This window comes from Eptesicus fuscus, chromosome 2, assembly GCF_027574615.1.
Source record: "Eptesicus fuscus isolate TK198812 chromosome 2, DD_ASM_mEF_20220401, whole genome shotgun sequence".
Classification (NCBI taxonomy): Eukaryota; Metazoa; Chordata; class Mammalia; order Chiroptera; family Vespertilionidae; genus Eptesicus; species Eptesicus fuscus.
The window spans coordinates 84,248,429-84,273,533 of NC_072474.1; the positions used below are offsets into that span (position 1 = coordinate 84,248,429).

At 35.0% G+C, this 25,105-nt stretch overlaps 1 protein-coding gene across 1 annotated transcript in view; it reads left to right on the forward strand.

Annotated features, from left to right (window-relative positions):
* CLOCK (clock circadian regulator) overlaps nt 1–25,105 on the forward strand; it is a 152,090-nt gene that overhangs the window by 68,545 nt on the left and 58,440 nt on the right. Inside the window, exons 5-11 of the mRNA XM_054728943.1 lie at nt 3,437–3,526; nt 3,858–3,905; nt 5,048–5,104; nt 5,840–5,899; nt 10,556–10,704; nt 13,747–13,838; nt 20,404–20,493. Of these exons, the coding sequence (XP_054584918.1) occupies nt 3,480–3,526; nt 3,858–3,905; nt 5,048–5,104; nt 5,840–5,899; nt 10,556–10,704; nt 13,747–13,838; nt 20,404–20,493 (543 nt within the window). The 5' untranslated portion in view covers nt 3,437–3,479. The remainder of the gene's footprint in view (nt 1–3,436; nt 3,527–3,857; nt 3,906–5,047; nt 5,105–5,839; nt 5,900–10,555; nt 10,705–13,746; nt 13,839–20,403; nt 20,494–25,105) is intronic.

Consider the following 25,105-nt stretch of genomic DNA (forward strand, 5'->3'; position numbering starts at 1 on the left):
TATTTGACAAAGGAAGCAAGAGCATACAATGGAGTCAAGACAGTCTCTTCAATAAATGGTGTTGGGAAAATTGGACAGATACATGCAAAAAAATGAAACTAGACCACCAACTTACACCATACACAAAAATAAACTAAAAATGGATAAAGGACAAATATAAGATGGGAAATCATAAAAATCTTAGAGGAATCCATAGGCAGCAAAATCTCAGACATATGCCGAAGCAATATCTTCACCGAAACTCCCATTTGACCCAGTGATCCCACTTCTAGAAATATATCCCAAGAAACTAGAAACACAAATCAGAAAGGATATATGCACCCCTATGTTCATAGCAGCACAATTTACAATAGCTAAGATTTGGAAACAGCTTAAGTGCCCATCAGCTAATGAGTGGATTAGAAAACTGTGGTACATCTACACAATGGAATACTATGCTGCTGTAAAAAGGAAGGAACTCCTACCCTTTGCAACAGCATGGATGGACCTGGAGAGCATTATGCAAAGTGAAATCAGTCCGTCAGAGAACGATAAATATCACATGATCTCACTCATTTGTGGAATATAATGAACAACATAAACTGATGAACAAAAACAGATCCAGAGACAGAGAAGCATCGATCAGATGCTTAAACCTCAGAGGTAAGGTAGGGAAGGGTGGGGGTAAGGGAGAGAGATCAACCAAAGGATTTGTATGCATGCATATAAGCCTAACCAATGGACACAGACACAAGGAGGGTGAGGGCATGAGCGGGGTGGGGGAGGGGGGTTAGTGGTGGATAAGGACACATATGTAATACCTTAATCAAGAAAGAAAGAAAGAAAGAAAGAAAGAAAAAAGACCATGGAATTCCTGAGGAACAGAAGGAGCAAATGGGGCTGGAGTAAAGCAAGGGGGAAAAGAACATATGGAGTTTAGTTTGGAGAAGCAAATGGGATAGGGGCCAGGAAGGGACTGCGGGAGGGCTCCAGGGTCTGTCCAGTCTGTCTCACCCAGGCCAATCAGCCACACCCCAGTAGCAAGCTAACCTACTGGTCAGAGCATCTGCCCCCTGGTGGTCAGTGTGTGTCATAGCAACTGGTCGAATGGTTGGACACTTAGCATATTAGGCTTTTACTATATAGGATTTGTGAACTTTGGATTCCAATGACATTAACTGATCCTTTCAAAGACATATTATTGCATATCATACTGGCCTATTAATGTTAATATTTAAGAAAAAAGACTTAATAATAAAACTTCATCTATATCAGACTATATACTTGAAATTTCTTATGTATGTAGAAACATTGCATGTCTTCTAAAACTGAATTCTCATGGGCATGTGTGACTGGCTAGTTTTTTGGTTTGTTTGTTTTGTTTTTTTGTATTGAAAGTATGAGTCCTAGGGTAGTTGTCACACAAGAACTTGGACTATTCCCCATATCTGCTTTGTTCCCCTATTACTACTTTGTTTTCGTAAAATTCGTTTGACACCATTTAAAGAAGTCAAGAGGAATCTTCTAACATTGCTCCAAGGTGCTTAGGCCTATTTCACTCCCCCTTCCCCCCAACTTTTCCCTTAAATACAGCATGTCTGTCAATTGGATGGAAAAGATCTTCGACTACAGTGTTAGACGTACAGTCTTTATGCTGTTCAATTAGCTAGACAGCAAGTAATATTTGAAAGAATATTATTAACAATAGTAAACTAATGTAGCATTGATTTGTATCTTCTAAACCATTTTGTATTCATTCTTCTTATAGTCAGCATGGCCCTTCCTAATGTAAGCCGTAAGTTTTGGAGTCCTTTTTTCATTTTCTAGTTTGTCCTCTCTTACCTTTTGAGTGCCACATAAGGCTCAGATCTGGCTTTTTAACTTAAAACTGAAACTATTCCTTTTTAATTCACCCAAATTGGCTCTTACTTTGGTACTGTTCTTTTTGTTCTAGTGATAGAACCATTCTCTGTTATTACCATGACTAGAGGCCCAGTGCATGATTGAATCATGCACGTGTAGGGTCCCCTACTTCGCTTTTTGTGGTGGAGCTGGGTGCCTGTCCGCTGGTGCTTTTTTTTTTTTTTTTTAAAGAAGTCTTAGCCCTTCAGTCTCATTCCTGCAGCCATAACCACACAGGCAGTGTAGCATCACTTATCAAGGGTTATTCTCTTCCTCTCATGAGTGTACATTTGAAAATGACAAAATATTTTAGAATCCATGTTCTTAGAATACCTTTAATCTTCTTTGGTTTAGTTAGAGTTACAGATTAATTTACACTACTTTCTAAATTTTAAATAAAAATATAGTAAAAGTAGACTTTTTTTATGCCTCAAAACTGTTAGTATATTTATTAGTATTAAGGTGGTTTTTATCTTTAACTCATGACTATAGGACAAAGTATCTTGTATGGATTAAGCCTTCCTTACACTTTAGAAAAACTGTATAGAATGTAGAGAGACAAATTTAGTCTTGTAATTCTGTTTTAAAGCAGTGAATTTTAATTTCTTCAATGTGGGTGTAAGACTTTATAAGAAGACTGTTCTCTACTTGCTCTCACCACTACCAGTCCTGTTCTCCCTTTATCTGTAGTTATTAAAACTGTAAGTTGTAACAAGGCTAAATTTTTCTCTAAATAAAATACTAACCCTTTTAAGTGCCTCAAATATGATGCTACCTATCCCTTTGCAAATTGCTATTCCTATGGCTTTAAGTCATTTCAGCTATTACCTCTTACTGCCCTCTAGTCTGTTATTTCTCAAACTTAAATGGTGATAGAAATATCATGGGGACTTTGTTAAAATATCATTCTGATTCAGAAGGACTTGGGTGGGCCCGAGATTCTATCATGACAAGCTCACAGGTGTGGTTGATGCTGATGGTCTCTGGACCATATTTTCAGTAACAACAATGAAGACTACTTGGCAAACTTATTGTGAAGAGTATTTCCTCTCACTCCTTCCTCTATACCATCATTATTTCTTTTATTATAATTATTTAGGTATATAACTCCCTATTCAATTCCAAATTTTTGCCTATAGGGACTCTGTCTTTCATCCTTGTATTCCCAAAGCTTACCATAATGTGTAACCAAAAATAAGCTCGCAACAAATGTTTATTGTTGATTAGATGGTGTTATTACAGCCTATTTGTAGTAACTAGTCTAAAATACATACTGAGTATTAAGTATAGCTCTTAAATTTTGATTATTTTATAGTAGAAAGAAAATGAATTGTGAACCTCATTTTTTTTCCTGTAGACCTTTTTTTTAGAAGGGAAAAAAAGCCTGAAATGTGCCCCAGCTAAAGCTATTTGCTTTAAAATGTTCTAGCCTTTAGTACAAACAAAAATATTTTGAAGTCTCTATAATAACATGTAATGTTTTTTAATATTACTATGTTTGTAGAATAAGATTTTTAGAAAACTGATGATTGTGTGTGTTTTTTTTCCACCCAAGGAGAAGTACAAATGTCTACCACAAGACGAAAACGTAATATGTTATGTTGTTTACCGTAAGCTGTAGTAAAATGAGCTCGATTATTGACAGGTATGTTGTTAGAGACTTTTATTTTGAATTATATAAAGCTATTTTAAAACTCACTATTAGAGTAATGGTCTATATCAAATCAAACCTGATACAAGTTTTTTGCTTAAACATAATTATCGTTACATTTAATTTCTGTATTTAGGCAGCATAGTGCAATAGTAAGAGCCAAAGTCAGGTGTGTATGGTTTGTGTCTTTGAGCTATAATTTTCAGTATTTGAGTATTTGGTTGAGCGGCTCTGAAAGAAATTGTGACAATTGCAAATGCTTCCTTGGTATCTTCTGGAATCATCTCTCTCTTTATCCCTTTTTCTTTTTTGCCTTATTTATTAGTGCTCACTCCATTCCATTAAGCATTTTAGCATTTGTGACTGATAAAAGGTAACTATAACTAGGATTTCATTAGTTGAAATTATAATCTTTATATCTTGGGAAAAGGATAAACTTCCTTGTTTCTTTGATTTTAATATTTTTTTAACATCTTAACATCTTTTTAATATTGGAATTCGTCTTACAATTGGCTTACCATAGTTTAATTGGTAGCATTTTTTTTCTTAGTGGCACATAAAATATTGATAAATAGTGAATGGTGCTTAAATTAGATGAAGTTACATTAACCTTTTTAAAGCAACTTCTCTTTGTCAAGCTAGCTAATGTGCAGAATACTTTTTATATATTATTTAAATTCACAATATTTTCATGAGATTTTACAGGTGAGGAAACTATAGGTTAGAGAGATTAAATAATGTGTTTAAAGTTACATAGTAAGTGATGAGCAGGAATAATGACCTGTGTTGGTCTGTCTGACACTAACGTTCCTGTGCTTTTATTATAATGTACTGTGTGATGCTTCATATGTGACTTTTGACATTTGGGGACAGCCCTTTTCCCTTCCCTTTTCTATGAGATAAACAGTGAAGATGCATACTCTCCCAAAACTTAAGACCTAAGAGGCAAGGAGTTTCCTTAGAGAGGGCTGCTTACACCACTGCCATAGATTTGGGCTATGCCGTACTTTCAGGTGGGATCTGTTTGTTGTTTCCCCAGAAAGGATGTTTCTTCACTGCTTGTGAGAGATTAAATATGATTTGGGCATTATACTTCTGAATGATTGCCAATTTCTGTTCTAGACAATATCACATCTAGGGATGAAATCTGTGTGTTCAGACTTAAAGCAGGGTTCTTAATATTAGTTCATTATCTTTCTGAACATGATGAAAGTTACAGACTCTCCTTTCAATAAAATGCATATGCATATAGAATTTTTCATAAATTTCACTGCTTGCATGGAACCCCAAAAGTCCATACATGGACTTCCATCTGACAGACACTTTACAGACCTTCATAGGCCACAGTAAGGTCTGGTTAAAGGAATGAATAATGAATTGTAAAAGTTCATAAATCACCTGAAACTGTTTAATATTGCTCCTTAGGTTAAGGGGTTATGCACCAATATTCTTGATTTCATGTTAGAATACTCTTCACCTAGATCTTCCAATAACCAACTTTTTCTTCTTACTTAGATCTCAGCTCAAATGTTCCCCATCTCAACAAATCCTTCCTGAACCCTTCAAGCTAAAGTAACCACCAAGTTACTAAAACATCATTCGTTTAAAAAAAAAAACAACAGAAAACGTGTCATACATTTTTTGTGTTGATTTTTTTCTTTCTGCTAGAAAATAGGCTGTAAGAGAGCAGTGACCTATACATCTGGTTAACTGCTCTGTAACCATATTCAGAAGAGAGCCTGGCTTATGAATGTTAATAAATATTTGTCAAATGAATCAGTAATAAGTGAAAATTTATGCTAGATCTTGTGCTATGATGCTGGATATTGTGCTAGATATCTTAAAGCAGTGGTTTAAGTTATTATGCTAAATATTGTGATGAGTTATTTATGATTTTATAAAGTGAATATCTCAGAAAATATGTTTTGTAACTATGCTATTATAATTAAAAATAGTTCCAAGTGAATCCTTTTTTATAATGGCAAATACATTGACTTTTCTATAAGTTTTCACTGGTTACAAGATATTTTAATTCCAGTTAAATTAAATTCTGGTATAGTATGTTGTGTACAGTATAGCTAAGTGTGTAGTTTTAAAATTCACATTTGTAATAAAGTTTTAAAAATGTAATAAAAATGGCTATATTTTAATTTTTTAATATTTATTAGAAAACAGGTTAGTAGTTATGGAGTTTAAATTTGTGCAGTCCTTTACCTTATAACTGATTTGATTCACATTCATTTTAGTGTTGCTGATGCTTAATGACTGTGCTCTTATTTTTTCTATTCACTTTCTTTTTTCTTTTAGAGATGATGGTAGTATTTTTGATGGGTTGGTGGAAGAAGATGACAAGGACAAAGCAAAAAGGTAGTTCAACTTAAGATGTAAAATAGTAAATAAATAAATACTAAATAAATGTAAAAGTAAAAATAGTAAATCAGTGATTTTCAAAACCTATCTGCCTTAAGAATTTAGTATTCATTAGGTGGAAGAGCTTAGAATATCAGAATCCAGTTTATAAGTTAAATAAATTTATCTTCTAAGTGTGCTCTTCTCATCAAATCATATTATGGATGCATAGTATCTCTACATCATCACTGGGGATGTCAACCTTCATCACTTGGTTAAAATAGGGTTTGCCTGGATTCACCATTGTAGTTACTATTTTTCTCTTAACCTACGCTATTCTTGGAAGCAAGTATAGCCCACCTTCAGAGTAGGGGTTGGGGAAATTAAGTTCCACCATCACATATTTGGAATTCTTCTGTAAAAAATTTTTTCTTTCCTATTTATGTATATCTGTATGGACTCATATATTTATTTTATACTTAGGTTCTACTTTAGTGCTATTTTGTTTTGTTACTCAAATTATTCCAGCTTCGGCCATTGAAAAGTGTCCTTTGGCATGCCTCCAGTCTCTAGTAGAAGGGAAAGTAGATGATAGAGAGAGGTAGGGAAGAATTGTTGGAGAAATATCAATTAGTGAGGGAATGGGATCTAGAGCCATGGTGGTTACAGTCAGGGCTTTGACCTTAAATAGGGGTCTTGACAGTTAATTATCTATACTAATAAAAGGGTAATATGGTAATTAGACCAGATCGACCTGCCGTCTTCTGGACATCCGACTTCCTTCCGGACAAAGCCATGGTGGTGGGGGCCGAAGCAGAGGCAGTTAGGGGAGATCAGGCCAGCAGAGGAGGGCAGTTGGGGGCAACCAGGCTGGCAGGGGAGGGCAGTTGGGAGTGAACCGGCCTGCAGGGGAGTGCAGTTGGGGGCGACCAGGCTGGCAGGGGAGGGCAGTTGGGGGTGACCAGGCAGGGGAGGGGAAGGCAGTTGGGGGTGACCAGACTGGCAGGGGAGGGCAGTTGGGGGCGAACTGGCCTGCAGGGGACGGCAGTTGGGGGCGACCAGGCCGGCACGGGAGGGTAGTTGGGGGCAACCAGGCCAGCAGGGGAGGGCAGTTGGGGACATTAGGTAGGCAGGCAGGTGAATGGTTAGGAGCCATGGTCCTGGATTGTGAGAGGGATGTCTGACTGCCGGTAGTCGGATATCCCCCGAGGGTTCCCGGATTGGAGAGGGTGCAGGCCGTGCTGAGGGACATTCCCCCCCCTGCACAAATTTCATGCACTGGGCCTCTATTAGTATTAGAAGGGAGAGTCCAGGTAGCAGTACAGCCAAGTTGGTAGTCATTGAGAGTGAGCAGTGAGTGTGTAACAAGAGTAGAGGTGTTGTAGCATTATACACAGATACAAAATATAAACATGTAATAGTTCCCCAAATGTCTTTATTTAGCAAAATAAAAGGTACTGGGATGAGAAGAATATTCATAACCAAATAAATTGATAAATACTTTAATGAATGATTAAAATAGATCTAAGAAAATTTTGAGGAAAGCTGTAACTTTATTCAAGGAAATAAAAAGACCTGTATTTGATGCTGAAAGAATCTAGGACAGGCCCTACCCCTTAACCTCAATCTAGTGGAGAGAAGTTATTATAGAATCACCAGGATAGAGATAAAAGTCTCTAAGCTGGGAATAATCAGTCTTACCTGAAGTAAGAGGCAAAACTTTAAGGAATTGACCTGGACCAATGGCCAAGTTTATAGATGGATAAGGTGAGCTAAGGGTATTCTATTTGCAAAGACTCTGAAGATTTAATCATGTTTTTTTGTAAACCAACAATATTGTTGTTATGGAAACCTCAGAGAAACAGAAGGAATCTTGTAATGATGCTATCAGAATTAAATAGGACCACATTGAACTCTTGAGTGAAAACAATGATGAGCTAAAGAACACACGGAGTTTTATACTTACCCCGCAAATGGAACACCTGTGATCTGTTATCAGTGAGGTCATTTCAAGGACTAATTATTTCCAACTTGAATGTAATATGGAAGTAAAGTTTGCTTTAATGGGTGTGATCCACTGGTAGAGTTGGCAAAGATATTTGCTTTCTATATATTTTTTTCCCCTGGAATTAAAATGCCTGATTCAAATTTGTACTTCATGGTAGCTGTATGATTTCTGGTTATGTTTTTCTATGTACCTGAGTTGTCACACCTGTAAAAAAGAAAATAATAGTCTACCTCGTAGGAATTAAATGAGATTGCATAGATGTTTACTAGCACCTGGCACATAAATATATAACAAATATTGGTTGCTATTTTACCCCCTCCCCATGTGTTTAGATATTTCATATATACTAATTCTCAAATGCTTATTTCTTTTTTCTAGAGGAATAGAACTAGATTCATATATCTAACTACCTCTTGTCTATTTCTTTTAAAATATCAAATCGGCCATTTTACCATATCTAAATTCTCCCCAAGCCATCTGTTCACCAAAACCAGTATCACATGTTATATTTCACATAGATAAACAGCATTATCAGTAAGTTGGGAATCCTCTTAGATTTCCCATTTTGCTTCTCCACTCCAAACCAAATCTGATTTACCAAGAATTAGTAGTTCTGCCTCTTGACCCTCAAAACCACACTGCTCTGTTAACAGTGCCCCTGCTATGGTTCATAGGTTAGGATATTGCAGTTGCCTCCTAAATGGTAATCTGGCTTTCAGTCTTGTTTGGTGTATGGTAAGTTTTCAGTTGTATTTGTTTAGTGTGAATTTATTTCACCAAGCATTGATCCTTCCTTCAGTCTGATGCCAGAGTAGTCTTATTAACAAGCAATTCCATTCGTGCCATTTATTTGCTTAATATCTTTCAGTGCCTTCCCATGGCTCTCAGGATTAAATGAAAATCTTTTTATGTAGCATAAAACTACATTATTTTTTTTTCAGTACTTAATACTCTCATCTTACCCCCTAACTCTAGCATACTTGGACCTATACACTGGTCCCATTAGCCACACTGAACTAGTTGTGATAGGTTTTCATTTCTTTACAAGTTTCCTATGCCTAGAATGCTCTGCACATACCCCGCTACCATCTCTTTCTCACATAGTCTTCAGGACTCAGTTCAGCACAGTTGGATGCTATCCTTGGTTCCTCTGAGTTTCCATAGGAATTAGGCGAATTTTTAAAATGTTATTAAATTTATTGGGGTTACATTGGTTAATAAAATTATATAGGTTTCAAGTGTACAATTCTATAATACATAGTTTCCAAAGGAATTAGATGTATTTCTGGGAAGGGATATCTTTCCCCAGTATACCTAGCCCTTATTAGCAAAGTCTCTGTCATTATAGCAACATTCAGTGTCAGGTAATATCTATAATGTTTCATAAGAGAGTTGAACAATTGGATTTTCCCCAGTACTAATATAGAATAAATGCTTGTTCTTTAAGGGAAAAAATAAAATAAGGTATCCTCTGACATTTTGGGAAAGTAGTATACTTTACTTAAACAAAAACTGAATTCTAAATTGTGACTTCACAAAGCATATAATTAGAGGTATTGTAGAATGATTAATTGCTCTACAAATAATTGTACTCTATTTACTTGTCTCAAGAGGTCTCTGTGCAACTAAGTATTTGTTTACTGGTTACTGCTTCACAGAGAATAGTGGTAATTATTCATTAGTTTAGAATATATTTTGAGTGCTTTCTGTATGTTAGGTGTTATTCTTAACTGCTTAGATGGAAAAATTTGGGCCATCTTATCAAGGAGCCACAGCCTAATGGAGAGACAGATATGTAAACAAATAATTACAGCTCTGTGTTAGAAGCTGGGATATAGGAATAAAGAAGAATGTGTGTGGGGGTAAGCCTCAGGGTAGGGAGATTTTCATTTTTAGATTTGTTTGTAATTTAAAGCTTACAGGTGATGGATAAGATGGAAGATGGTTTGGGGGGGGAAAAAAAGAGCAATATACAGATCTTGTATCATAGAACTGTACACTTGAAACCTATATGATCCTATTAACCAATGTCACCCCAGTAAATTATTTAATAAATTTAAAAAATAATTTTTAATAATTTGTATTTATACATTATATGTACTTTCATAATAATGTTATAAGGAAACTATAGATTCTTGGTACATATTAGAATAAATAAAACCTGAGATTTGAATGCCGTTGGTCTTATTAGCATTTTCATAAAAACATGTATGCCAAAAGCTTAATATGTAAAAGTTTGGTTTTTTTAAATATATCTTTATTGATTTCAGAGAGGAAGGGAGAGGGAAAGAGAGGTAGAAACATCAATGATGAGAGAGAATCATTGATTGGCTGCCTCCTGCACGCCCCCTCCTGGGGATCGAGTCTGAAACCCAGGCATATGCCCTGATCCGGAATCGAACTCGGGACCTCCTGGTTCATAGGTGGACGCTCAACCACTGGGCCATGCCGATCGGGTGTAAAAGTTTCTTTATTGATAAGCAGGAAGAAAAATTATTGCTCATATTAACTGTATATTGTTGGTAAACTAGGAGATAAATATTTATTACCATCTACATTAACAGAAGAAAATGGGTGTGGTTGTGTCCAAATTGAGCATAATATTAAACTATTTGTGTAATTAAATGGATTGTTTGAAAACTACTTTAATTTTTTTGTTTCATCAGAGTATCTAGAAACAAATCTGAAAAGAAACGTAGAGATCAGTTTAATGTTCTCATTAAAGAATTGGGATCTATGCTTCCTGGTAATGCTAGAAAGATGGACAAATCTACTGTTCTGCAGAAGAGCATTGATTTTTTACGAAAACATAAAGGTAAATTTTTAACTTCGTTAAATGGTCTTTTGTATTTTTTTTTTAATAACAGAATCTCCCTTAAAGCATAATGTGGTAGAATCTTGTCAGTGATGCTTAAGAGTGGATGCTTCCTAACCTTTTTTAAGAGGAAGAAATCAATTGCTTTTTAAAAGATTTCCTGGTATGTTTTTTCTTTCATTCAACAAACATTTATTTAGTGCCCAGTATATCCTACATTTTCATAGTGCAGGGTAACAGTCCTGGCCCTCAAATAACTCAAGCCAAGAGAGGCAAACATCTAAACAGCTAATTTCATTGCATATAATTATAAAAGGTCGAGTGCTTGTAAACCTTAAACTTGTTAGGAAAACACAGGAAAGAATGTGTCAGGGAAGACTTAAAAATAGTTGATCTTTTCAACTGAGTGTTCCTTTTAGATTAAGTAATGAAAACATCTTTTCACAGAGAGTAAATAGCATGTGCAAAAGCAGAGAAGCAAGGCAAGTTCAGTGTAACTGGAGCATAGTTTGAGTTTGAAAATTATGGGCATATTTGAAAGAGCCAGGTTGTAAGGGCCTTTTATATCATTTTAAAAGATTGTTTCAGTGTATATCTAGGAAATAAACATTATGTTTAAATTAAAGTGATTATTTCTTAATTAAAATCATTTTGACTACATAAATCATGAAAAGAAAATTTAAAGAATATTAAGTATATTAGTAACAGAGATAATACGTGAAAAAGTTGTAAAAGGACATTTTCTTTTTCAGATGTAAATTAAACTGCAAAACTCAGAAGGAGAATTTGTAATTAGTGCCTCTTTTTACTTCTCCCTGGCTCACTCAGTAATGCATTAGTAGCCTGCTTCATGCTCCACCGACCTGAAATTATTTTTGTTAATTTCACTAATGCTATTAACCCCCATCTCCCCTGCCACCAATAAAGCAATAGCTTTTTCTTAAACATCATTCTCTTCTGCATGTCTGAAGCACTGGAAATTTTAATCCATTCTCCACTGGCTTTTCCCTTGGCCTGTGTTATACTGCACTTCTTCATTCACCTCCCTCTTCCTGACTAACCCTAACTTCTTCATTCTCTTTCTTTTTCTGCTCTTTAAATGTGACATTTCTGAGGGTCTTATCTTTTGTGTTCTTGCTTTCTCTACACTCTTTCCCTTGGTTATCTCATTCCATAGCTTCAGCTGTTGTCTCTCTATTAAACTACTAAGTCTGTATTTTAGATGCTAACTTTTCAGTCTTTTATTTCCAGATAACTTCTGGATCTTTCTTTTGCATGTCCTCAAACTCAGCGCATCTAAAACAATTCATTTTTATTTTGTCCAATCACCTCTTTTGCTCAACTTTTCTTTTTTTATTTTTATACCACCATCCTTTCACTCACCCAGGACTCAAACCTGAAAAGACTTGCATTTTTTTTCAGTTTCCATAGTACTGTATTACAGTTGCCAAATTCTCTTGATTCTTCTGTAAATGTGTCAAAATTGTCTTCATTTTTATTACCACTTTTGTCATTATATTTTGCCTTTACAAATAGTATTCTCACTACCTCAGTGTCCCTTATTAAATAGCACACTGAGCCCCTCAGGCATTGTAGTTCAATAAATGATTGTTGAATGAAATGAAGTAATACGCATGCACGCATTTCCCTCTGACAGTAGAGGATTAATTTTGGCATTAAGTAGATCAGGTTTTTGTTTTTTCAAAATTGGGTATAAGATTCTCACAAAAATAAAATTTACGTGAAATTGGAAGAGAGTTCTCATTTAATTATTAGCCTAAAATAAGTTGTGCTTAACTAAACTTGTGGGATTTGCTTGTGCATTTAACTCTTTTTTTTTTTTTTCAGAATGTTTATAATCGATGTGAATTTGAAAAAGTATCATTATATTCCATAGAATTAGTAGCTAGACTTTTTAGTTACTCTTCATATTCTAGTGCAGGCATTTTTAATATAGCAGATTTTTGGTGACAATTTAATATATTTACACAAGGTGTCCCAAAAAAATGTATACACATTTGTAACAGCTGATAGCTCTATTTTGAAAACGAAATGTATTTTAATAAGCACTGCCTTTGTAACTATTCAAACTATGTATTAATACTTTGGAACAGTGTATATATCTGCTCATAGAAAAATCTAAACAACTTAGTCCATACTTTTTGATTCAAAGTAGAATATATTTTGAAGAGTAAAATTTGTGACATAGATTTTTATTTTGCCTGGTTTTTAAAGCTACGTCTGCATTTAAAGATGGAAAAACATTTGTTAGCTAAATAGTTCATGTTTCACCATTTATGAATAACTTTCTCATAACTAAATCCATTAGCAAGTAGTATATTGCAAAACAAACTAATAATTTTGTTAAAATATTGTCCCAATCCAAGAATCTCAAAATTTTTTCACCAGCTCCCTACCTCTAAGAAAACATGCCAGGGGACACTAAGCATGTGGGGTTATTACTATAAAGTTTTTTTGCCCCAAATCTTAATTTAATCTCATTGATTAATTAAGAATAGAGCACCTCAGATTGGGAGCAATCTTTATACTTGGCAATAGAAAGGCTGAAAGTCCTCTTTGTTAAAAGCAGGCTTACTGACCTCCTGGGCTGTTTTCCTACAGGCTCATGTCCTTATATCTGCTCTAGGTCTACCACTTGAATGGCAAGGAAAGGAAGAGGAAAAAGAATATCTTCCTAATGCTTGATCTATCTGTATATTCTGAATTTTGTTCGGTCATTGTGTCAAGCAGGAAGCAACACAGGCTATCACAGGTCCCCAGAGAAAATCCAAAGAGACTGGTATTTCCAAGAGACCAAAGACCAAATCCTAAGGAGATAATTTGCTATAGTAGCTCAAATATTTCATCATACCAAAACTTTGACCTCCTGATACCTACCTAGACCAATAACGTTATTGTCTAAGGTTCTCATCTTTAATTAGAGTGGGGAAAGAGAAGGCAGTCGTAGGACTTTTGTACTGCCCCAGTCGCCCACCCTGCAGTAAGAGTATGCCACTAATGTGTCAAATAATCTGTTTACAGAAATCACTGCACAGTCAGATGCTAGTGAAATTCGACAGGACTGGAAACCTACATTCCTTAGTAATGAAGAGTTTACACAATTAATGTTAGAGGTATGTCCAGATTTAATTTTTGAAAAGTTTTATTTTTCTCAAAAAAACAAAACAAATCAGAAGTGACTAATTTTAGTATAATTTAAACAATATTAATTTAATGTTGAAAATACTTAATTCAGTGTAAATCAATAAACTTATCTTCAATTAAAATTAATCAATGCAAGTATTGTAAGCAAAGAGTACTATCTAGTAAAGGAATGACAAAATTTTCATATTTTCAGTATTAAGTGAATTTTTGAGTAGATTAATAAAAGTTAGAAAACTATAGCTACCAAATTCTCTACCTGAGATGACACTAGCAACATTCAAATGAAGACAAATATATTTTATTCATCACATATTAAATATTATGAAATGTATCCTACTTGTCAGTAGTTTTTTTAACAAATTAAAATATACCCCAAAATAACATAAAATGATAATACATGAGTATTTTGAAATGTAAAACAAATGAAATGTACATTGAAAGGCAACTCTTCTTAATTCAAGTAGAAACTTTTTTATGTGTGTAGATAATGTAGGTATCATCTATGGACACAAAGTACACAGAGTTCAGTATCAAATTTCCATGAAAACTTACCATAAGTAGGAAACAGAGGCAGTATAGGTGGGCAGTAAAGGACAAGAAAAGTAGGTACATAACAGGAAATAACATAGATTAGAGGAAAGTGATTGAGATGGGGATGTAGGCGTTGTTAAATAATTACATCTCTTATCCTGCTGGTTTGGATTTATTCTTTTACACTTTAAGTGTTTAGCTATGTCAGGTATGTACAGGAAGGTGCAAAAGTAGGTTTACAGTTGTGAGTATGGGAAACAATTTATTCTTGAATTGTCATTTATTAATTATTGTATTCCTTATATGAATAACTATAAACCTACTTTTGCCCCACCCTGTTTATGTAATGGCTATATATTGTGTCTTTGTATAGTGACTAAAATCTAAGCAACATAAAGTATTTGCAAGTTAATGAGGAACAGTTAATTGCTAGATTAAATCTTTGTATATTCAACAGAAATGTTAACATGGAAATTTGTTGGAATATAAATATATTGTACATATTTAAACCTTCACTTAAAAATCTGGAATAAAACTCATCACTTTTCACATATTAACTCAGTGAATCCTCACAATACTCTTATGAAGTAGACACTATTAGTATCCCTTTCTAACTGCCGTAGGAGGCAATTGAGGAACAAAGAGATTATGAAACTTGTCCAAAAGTAAGTAGCTCAGCTGGGAATTTTTGCAGGTAGACTGGCCTCTGCTCCCATGGCCTCAGCTCCTGTGAAACTTCTTTCACTGGAAGCTAACCATGGCGCCAAACTTGCAGCTTAGTAACCAGCAGCTAGCTCTTTAAATTAGTGGACACTTGAGTTATAAACCAGAAAATAGTTTCTGATTTTGTTAAATATTTTTTCTAAAAAGTAGTTTGATGTTATCTAAGATTATCTCTTTAGGTAATAAATATTATGTTTATGAAAGGGTGCACACAGCTAACATCTACAACAGAGAAAGGAAATAACTCATTTAATTTAATTTTTTTAATTAAAAATTTTATTTCTTTATTGATTAAGGTATTACATATGTGTCCTTATCCCCCTATTGCCTCCCCACACCCCTGCTCATGCCCTCACCCCCCTGGTGTCTGTGTCCATTGGTTATGCTTATATGCATACATACAAGTCCTTTGATTGATCTATCCCCCTTACCCCACCCTCCCCTGCCTTCCCTCTGAGGTTTGACAGTCTGATCGATGCTTCTCTGGATCTGTTTTTGTTCATCAGTTTATGTTGTTCATTATATTCCACAAATGAGAGAGAGATCATGTGATATTTATCTTTCTCCAACTGACTTTATTTCACTTAGCATAATGCTCTCCAGTTCCATCCACCCTGTTGCAAATTGTAGGAGTCCCTTCCTTTTTACAGCAGCATAGTACTCCATTGTGTGGATGTACCACAGTTTTCTAATCCACTCATCTGCTGATGGACACTTAGGCTGTTTCCAAATCTTAGCTATTGTAAATTGTGCTGCTATGAACATAGGAGTGCATATATTCTTTCTGATTGGTGTTTCTAGTTTCTTGGGATATATTCCTAGAAGTGGGATCCCTGGGTCAAATGGGAGTTTCATTTTTAGGTTTTTGAGGAAACTCCATACTGTTCTCCACAGTGGCTGCACCAGTCTGCATTCCCACCAGCAGTGCACGAGGGTTCCTTTTTCTCGTCATCCTCACCAGCACTTGTAATTTGTTGATTTGTTGATGATAGCCATTCTGACAGGTGTGAGATGGTCCTCATTGTCGTTTTGATTTGCACCTCTTGGATGATTAGTAACTTTGAGCATGTTTTCATGTGTCTCTTGGCCTTCCTTATGTCTTCTTTTGAAAAGTGTCTATTTAGGTCCATTGCCCATTTTTTGATTGGGTTGTTTATCTTCCTTTTGTTAAGTTGCATGAGTTCCCTGTAAATGTTGGAGATTAAACCCTTATCGGAGATAACGTTGACAAATATGTTCTCCCATGCAGTGAGCTTTCTTGTTGTTTTGTTGATGGTTTCTTTTGCTGTGCACAAGCTTTTTATTTTGATGTAGTCCCATTTGTTTATTTTCTCTTTAGTTTCCATTGCCTTAGGAGCTGTATCATAAGATCTTAGAGGAATCCACAGGCAGCAAAATCTAATTTTAATTTTATGATTATATTCTCAGTGCAATCCTATATAATAAAAGCCCAGCGACCAAATGGTAGAACGACCAGAAAAACCAGTCGACCAGTCGCTATGACGCGCACTGACCACCAGGGGGCAGACGCTCAATGCAGGAGCTGCCCCCTGGTGGTCAGTGCGCTCCCGCTCAGCTGACCGGGATGAGTGGCACTCCCACAGCAGGCCGATCCCCACAGGCCACGCCCCCACCAGTGCCCGAATCTGTGCACCAGTCCTCTAGTTTTTAATAAAATATGTGGTAATCATTAACTATTTACCTTGCTTCATTAGTATGAAAAATTTCTTAAAATTAATAAAGTTAATTTTAAGCCCTAGCCTGTTTGGCTCAGTCGATAGAGCATCTAACCTGTGGACCAAAGGGTCTCGGGTTCGATTCTAGTCAAGGGCACATACCTTGGTTGCAGGCTACCCACCTGGCCTGGGCCCTGGTCAGGTCACATGCAGGAGGCAACTAATCGATGTGTTTCTCTCACATCAGTGTTTCTCTCTGCCTTTCCCTCTCTCTTCCACTCTTCCTAAAAATCAATGGAAAAATAACCTTGGGTGAGGATTAACAACACCACCAAAAAAAGTTGTGTAATATCTACACTCATGTATCAATAATCTTAATGAAGATAAACTACCTGTTCAGTAATAAGCTATACACAAAAGCTTTGTCTTCAAATTTTTCTTCACAATGGACAGATCTTTATTAAGGATACATTTAGTATATACACGACACATTTAGTATATACTTTGTATTAAAAAAAAATCAAAGATTTCAGAGATTATAATGTTATATACAACAGAAAACAATCATATATAAATTAGTTTTCTCATGATTATCCTCACAGTTTTTAGGATTACATTCCTGAAAAATTTTATATTTACTATTTTTAATATGTCAAACATCTTTTTTATTTTAGTGATTATTTACAACTGTCAAGTAAATATGTATTCTAACATTAATATACTATAAATATGTGTGTGTATTGCAACCTGGGTCTAACTAACCTAGATGTGTTACTATTGGCTAGTCACTTTGATCAGATTACAGATAGGCAGTCCAGATACCCTTTTCAGCAGAATTTCAGATGTAGGTTATGAGCTGCTAGTGGGAGCAATTCGATCATTCATCTCAACTTCTTCATTTTGTGGTATGAGGCCCAGAGAAGTTGCAGCTTGTCCAAGGTCAGATAGCTAATTAATGGAAGAATTAAGACTGAGATATTAAAATGAACATATAACCTATGTGTTGGCTGTTTCTCTCTCCATTTCTCCATTGCCATTCGTCTCTTTAATCTGTTGTGAGAAATATTCCTTGCAACCTTAAGGTAGAGAATAGTCAAGGAAATTGGGGCAATTTAGGCTGTCCTCTATGCAAAGTCATCTTTAGGTGAAGTTACCTCTTAGTATGTTGTTCTTTCCCTTGGAAGCCGACAGCTCTCTCTGGTAGTCTACAAGGGAAGAGCTAGTGAGTGCCCTGTCAACTTCACTTTAGATGCAAATCCACAAGGAGGTTCTAGTCCCTTCCCTAGAACTTCCATTCCAGTCTTCCCCAGATTAAACACTCACTGACAAAGATTTACATAGTCCTTTTATTGTGGTTCAATTAGGTATGAAATAGGAAGACAAGGAGTTTTAACTAATGAGCCTTCCCCTTATATCATACAGTGTGGAAGAGGGATAAGTTTCACAGGCTTCACTCTTGGGAGGAAGTGTCCATATCTCTCTGATCTTCATCTTCAAGGCCCCTTTAGCTTTTGGTGTACCCACCTACCTGCTTGGGAAATTACATCCATCACTCAAAAGAAGTCTGGGCCCTGGTCTTTACTTGTATTAAGAATTTGGCAAGAGGCTAGTAGAGGCTTTTCTCTGCTTAACCTTTGCCTGCTTTGAAAAATGTAAGGACAGCCTATGGTCCTCGGAGTGCGATGAAGTCATGAAGGGTTCTGATTTCAGTTCATTTCCCTTTACACAATAGAATTGCACCCCGATTCGTAACAAATATCCTAATAGCAAATACAGATCATCATAGTAAATATTAATTTGCTTTCAAAGATGATATATTCTAGCTTCATATGAGAAAAGCTGGTTCTTAATAACATCATTTTGACCTTTTCTTTATGAAATAATAATACTGGCACTATACTAAGGAGTTTTTGTAAAAATAATTTCATGAAATGGCAAAAATTAGAAGGTTTTTAGCCCTTCTACATTAGCTAAGAATGGGTTTCTTTTAGCCATTTTAGAAGGTAGTCATCTACTCAAAATAAGTTCTTTTTAATATCCAAATCTCTCCCCCAATAGAAGGGGTGGTGGGATGCCTTTTTTCATGCATTCAGTGTATACTTCAACAGTTACTTAGAAATGGAGGGAGGTTGCTCTAACTCCCCACTCCGGAAATTAAATACAAGTATTTCTTATCTGCTGTGTGCTATACATATGCTAGGTCCTGCAGATACAGTGCTGTAGGATATATGTATGGCTCTTAACAGAGATTGCTATCCTTTGAGAGATCCCTATAATTAAATAAGAAATCCAAATTTCGTGTGATAACTCTTTTAATAGAAGAGGAACCTCTCTTTGTATCTTTTGTGCTATATATCTTCAGCATCTTTTCCACTGGATTTTCCTTTCCCTCAGCCTGCAAATATACTTGTTACTTTTTTAAAAATTGCCTTCCCTTGATACTTGCTTCCCTTAAAACTTTTGTCTGTCTTTTCTTCCATTCTAAAGTTCTTGGTAGAGTGGTTTATAAGTGCCTCTGATCACCCACTCATCTCTAAATTCATTGTAGTTTGACCGATCTTCCTATTGGCATTTCTTTTGAAAGTCACCAAATTTATTTCTCATTTCGTATCCTGTTTGATCTCATTTCACACTGAACCATCCATCTTCCTTCTCACCTTGTAACATTCTCTTCTATTGATTTCCTTGTCGACAGTTGTATTCTGTCTGTCATTTTCTCTGGTACTTGTCCTTCGAATCCCCACATGTAGATAATTCCCCAACGATTTGTCTGGAATGCAGATCTGCAGATCTCATATCTTTAGCAGTCACTTCTGTACCTAAGATTCTCAAATGAAAATACTTTATAATATATAAAATATAGGATCGCTTTATTATTAAATATTGTATCCCTTCATGGCTTCTCTCCTGAATTCTTAACTTCACATTTCTCGATATCTAAGTTCTTTCTTCTCTATTCTTACCGCACTTAATTTCATTCAGATTCTCATCAACTTCCCTGACTATTCTAAAGTCATTGAGATTTTCCTATCTTAATTATTTTCCCCCTCTGAATCTATTTACACACTGCTTCCAGACTACTATTGAACATAAGACCTAAGTCCTTATGTTTTAACTTGGCAATTCATGGCCTTTCATGATCTGTTCTTAGCCTCCTTTTTCAGATTTATTTCCCTTTCACTAAATTCCTCATGTATCTCCCTACAGTTCATACACCTCTCAGTTGATATATACAAAAGGAGATAATGTGTTCTTTTGTGTGCCAAAGACATTATTAATGGTGTGTGTGCTTTAGAGATATTAGCATCTTCAAATAAGGCCATCTGTATACAATATATGAATGATAAAGGTAGAACATTAAGTCTATAGTTTAGAAATCAACTATCCAATAGCTAAAGAGTGATTTTTTTCCCCAAAAGCATTTTAAAAATGCACAAAGATATATACTATACTACAGTATTGTGAAGGGGGAAAGCTAGCATTTTGATAGTGCTCTGGAAATTTCCACCTTATGTCTTTTGTCATTTAGTAAGTTAGATTTTTATTTTTGTGCTAGAAAACTCTTTATTCTTTTCATTTAACTAACTGTTATGTTTAATTTCAGGCTCTTGATGGGTTTTTTTTAGCAATCATGACAGATGGAAGCATAATATATGTGTCTGAGAGTGTAACTTCATTACTTGAACATTTACCAGTAAGTATAAAAATCCTGTGATCTCTTTCTTATTTAATGCCTATTTTAAACATTATAAAGTACTAGGAAATGTACCTCCAGGGCAACGTTAAGCAATAAGGAGAGTGTGGAGGAGAACTGAAAATACAACTTTGTTTTAACATGGCTGTTTTTTCTCAGGTCAGTCATGCCTCTGTAATCTGTAGTAACTATTCAGAGGCCACTTTAACCTCTGTTCTTGCTGTTCTCTTTTTTTCTAATGCTAAGTTTTCAGTGTTTCTCTTTATTCAGCCTGGTGAAGACGTTGCTGAATCACTGAGAATATCTTGAGAACAACTAAATTTCTACTGAGATATTCGTGTTATAGCTAGAGGAATGCAAATAATTTTTTCAAAAGAATAACTTAAAAGAACACACTAAAAATAATAGATACAGAACTTTTGTGCTCTGTGGCTTGAATTGATAAAGCCTAAGTGGCCATATTCAATGTGTTATCAGTATGACCTTAAGGGTACAGAATTAGAAAATAATTACATTGTATGATTTTGATAAAGATGGTGAACACCAGAATTAATGTGTTGTTGTTTTACTCCAAGTATATTTATTGAATATCAACTCTCTATGAGACACGATGTTAGATGCTCTGCTGCAGCTGATGGTTTTAATGAATTTGAAATTTTTATTTAATATGTAATGTTCTTATCTAAGATAGGGCTTGTGGTATAAATATTCTGAAGTTACTTATAAATTACTCTTAATTTATTATAAATACAAAGTATCTGTATTGTAAAGGTCTCTTTTAAGAGATACTGATAAGCAGTATCTTCCTCCCTCTGATTACTCTGCCACCTCATACTCTATATAAAGAATGGACACTACACTTAAAAGACCAGATTTAGAAGGGTAATTTCTTACTGAAGGCCAGACATTAAATAATTTGCTGATTTCTGTGTCTCACACCAGAAAATGACTTGGCTTGCCTGCTTTTCTTTTCTAGGGGCTTTCATTAACAGTAAGCTCAAATAGTAGGTAATTAAACCAACATCTAAAAATTGTTTGAGAGGAAACAGATTATAGAACACATAAGTAAACTAGTATAGGCAGAGAAAAGGACAGATTGATTAGCTGAATTTTCTGGGCTATTCTTTTTTTTTTTTTTAATTACATGTGAAAAAAGCTAGAGAAAGAAACCCATTGTAGGATTAAGATAATGATTAAAATAAGATTAATTTTAAAAAGGTATTATTATATGCTTTTAAACCATATACAATTGTATACGTTTTATTTTCATTATGTATTTATAGAAACTGTAATTTTTTAAATTAAAATTTTAAATTTATTCATAATCAGCATCTTATGTAATATATGTGGTAACACTTTTTAAAAGCCTCCTTCCTGGGCACTTTCCTTGAACTCCATTCAGAATTGGATGCCCTTCCTCTCTCTGCTCATGTTACCTTATATGCACTGCCATCATGACACTTAGAGTGAATTGTAATTTTCTGTTTATTTGGGTAATCATGGTAGGTGTAGCTTCTTAAATGCAGGGACTTTATATCCACATGGGCTAGCTAGTTTCTTAGAGAGGCATTTGGTAATATTTTATTGAATGTATAAAAATGAGTAGGCTATTTGATGTAGCTGTTTTAAAAAATCTTTCCTAATGGCACACTGGTGTTGAATCTTTAGTGAGGTGAAGTTTAATTGGTTTTTGAAATAGATAACATGTGATAGATCTAGTTGGGATCCAAGCATTTTGTCATTAACATTTCCTCCTCGTGAAAACCGTCTTTACCTTTTCATTCCATCCTGGATTTTTAAAAACCTTTTTATTTTATAACTGTTTTTAGATTACAGAAAAATCAAGAAAATAGTACAGAGCGTTCCCATGTGCCCCATACCCAGTTTCCTATGTTATTAACATTATCTTGATATTTTTCATTGTTTGTATTAGCCAAAGCATATAGATTGGTAGGTGAATTTTGGGGCAGAGGAAATTGCTGCTGCTGCTCTAGTAAACCCATTTCATTCCATACTAAGTTAATAGTATCCTTTGTTAATATGTTTTTGCTGCTCACCAGTTACTGTGGACACTTTTTTTCACATCACTGATAATGCTGAATTGTATATTACTCTATGGCTTGCAGGGGCGGGGGGGGGGGCGCAAAAAGAGAAACACGTTTTTTGAGAAAATAAAATAATAGGATCAAACATAAGGAAAAAATATGTGACTTTCTGTTTTGGTTGTCCTTAATATTTAAACTGTAACAGATGCTAAACAAAAGGTTTAAAATAATGATGCCTCTTTCATTGTGTTTTAATGTATACACCTATTATCTAAAATAGAATTTTGGCTGTTGCCAGAAGGGAAGACACATTAGCAAATTCCTAAATTAGGCTTTAATGTTTATAATTTAGTTCCATTGAGAAATTAAAACTTGCCATCTTAAATTAGTGGTCAATATGACTTAAAATTACAAGACTGATTCTATAGATCCTGCAAAAAAAAAAAATGTTTTCTTTGTCACTTCATGCTTATTAAATTAGGCACATTTTAACCTATTTGTGGCTAATAATTGGGCATAAATGCTTTATTCTTTTGAGATTGGAAAGAAAACTTACCGATTTTTTTTGTCTCCCAAACTGGCTTTCTGTGACAAAATTAGACTCATGACACCTCAGTGCCAGAAGAGATTTTAGACATCCTTAGCCCATCCCCTTTATATTATCAGTAAGAAACATGAAAGTAGAGAAATTGGACTTAACTGTACAACATTTTTGTGGAACTTCCAAGACCTGAGGGAAAAGATAATTGGTAACATTTTATAGTTTCCACAAAATGTAGAAAAAACAGAAAAGCTATTGATATATGTCACATAACTAACTTAGCAGAATTTACATTTCTTCTTTATGAAAATGCTTGAAGGAGATAAAAGGGTCAGGATAGCTGCCTTTTTAATTTTCTTTGAATTGTGTTTGGGAACTGAGTAAATGGTATGGTGATATTAAGTATGATTAGCTTCATTTAGAGATTTTAAATGTGGTGATTAATGGAAAGTTTGATACATTAGTTAGTCACCTGCTAACTGATCCTTCATAGTATCAGGTTTCAGGGGAAACAGTGCTTGTGGTCATACCACTCTGTGCTACTCATTCATATTCTTTTCTCTGTGAATATGAAACACCTATCTGTTTATAGCTGGAAAAGCAAGGATAACATAGGTCAGTTTATAATTTCCTGAAATAGTAAAAGAAATTGTCAATGAGAGTAAATAATAGAAAACTATAATCATTCTCAAAATGAAAGTTTTAGTATTTCAAATAGTTTTATTTCTGTTTAAACTATTCTTTACATTAATATCAATGCGTCTGTTTTGTCAATAAAAAGCAATTTTCTAGCATTTTTGTTATTCATGCCTGAATTTTTAGTGCATACTAGGTGTAGCGGTTAATAATGCGGATTTTTTTTCAATAGATTGAGTTTCACATATGTTGATATATATGCGATTTGTTATGTATGCTATTTAGTTATAGTGACAACAAGCTTCAAAACTTCATATTGTCAAATTTTCTGAAGGTGTTAACATCGTAGATATTTTTACACTTAAAAATGTTGAATTTCGGCCGAAACCGGTTTGGCTCAGTGGATAGAGCGTCGGCCTGCGGACTCAAGGGTTCCAGGTTCGATTCCGGTCAAGGGCATGTACCTTGGTTGCGGGCACATCCCCATTAGGGGGTGTGCAAGAGGCAGCTGATCGATGTTTCTCTCTCATCGATGTTTCTAACTCTCTATCCCTCTCTCTTCCTCTCTGTAAAAAATCAATAAAATATATTTTTAAAAAAATGTTGAATTTCGTGCCAAAAAAAGAGCATTTGCGGGAAGTTTTAATTCATTACTTTATTTTGAAGAAAAGTGCTGCTGAATACTTCAGGAAGCTTATGGTGAACATGCTCCATCTCAAGATACTTGTGAACGCTGGTTTAAACGCTTTAAAAGTGATGATTTCAATGTGAAAGACAACGTCTAGGTCAACTGAAAAAGTTTGAAGACCAACAATTACAAGCATTATTGGATGAAGATGCGCGTCAAACTCAAAAACAACTTGCAGAAAGATTAAATGTTGCTCAGCAAACCATTTCTGAACATTTACAAGCAATGGGAAAGATTTTAAAGGAAGGAAAATGGGTGCCACGTCAACTGAACGAAAGACAAATGGAAAACCGAAAAATCATCAGTAAAATGTTGCTTCAACGGCACGAAAGCAAGTCTTTCTTGCATCGAGTTGTGACTTGGCGATGAAAAGTGGATTTATTTTGAGAAGCCCAGATGCACAAAATCATGGGTTGATCCAGGTCAACCATCAACACGTACTGCAAGGCCAAATCACTTCGGAAAGAAGACAGTGCTCTGCGTTTGGTGGGATCAGGAAGGCATGGTGTATTATGATATTCTAAAACCAGGTGAAACTGTTAATACTGATCGCTATCAAGAACAATCAATTTGAACAATACTTTGATCATGAATGACCAGAATGTGCCGGAAGACATGGCAAAGTAATTTTGCTTCATGATGACCCACCATCACACACTTCAAAACCAGTTAAAGACACGTTAAAAGATCTTGCCTGGGAAG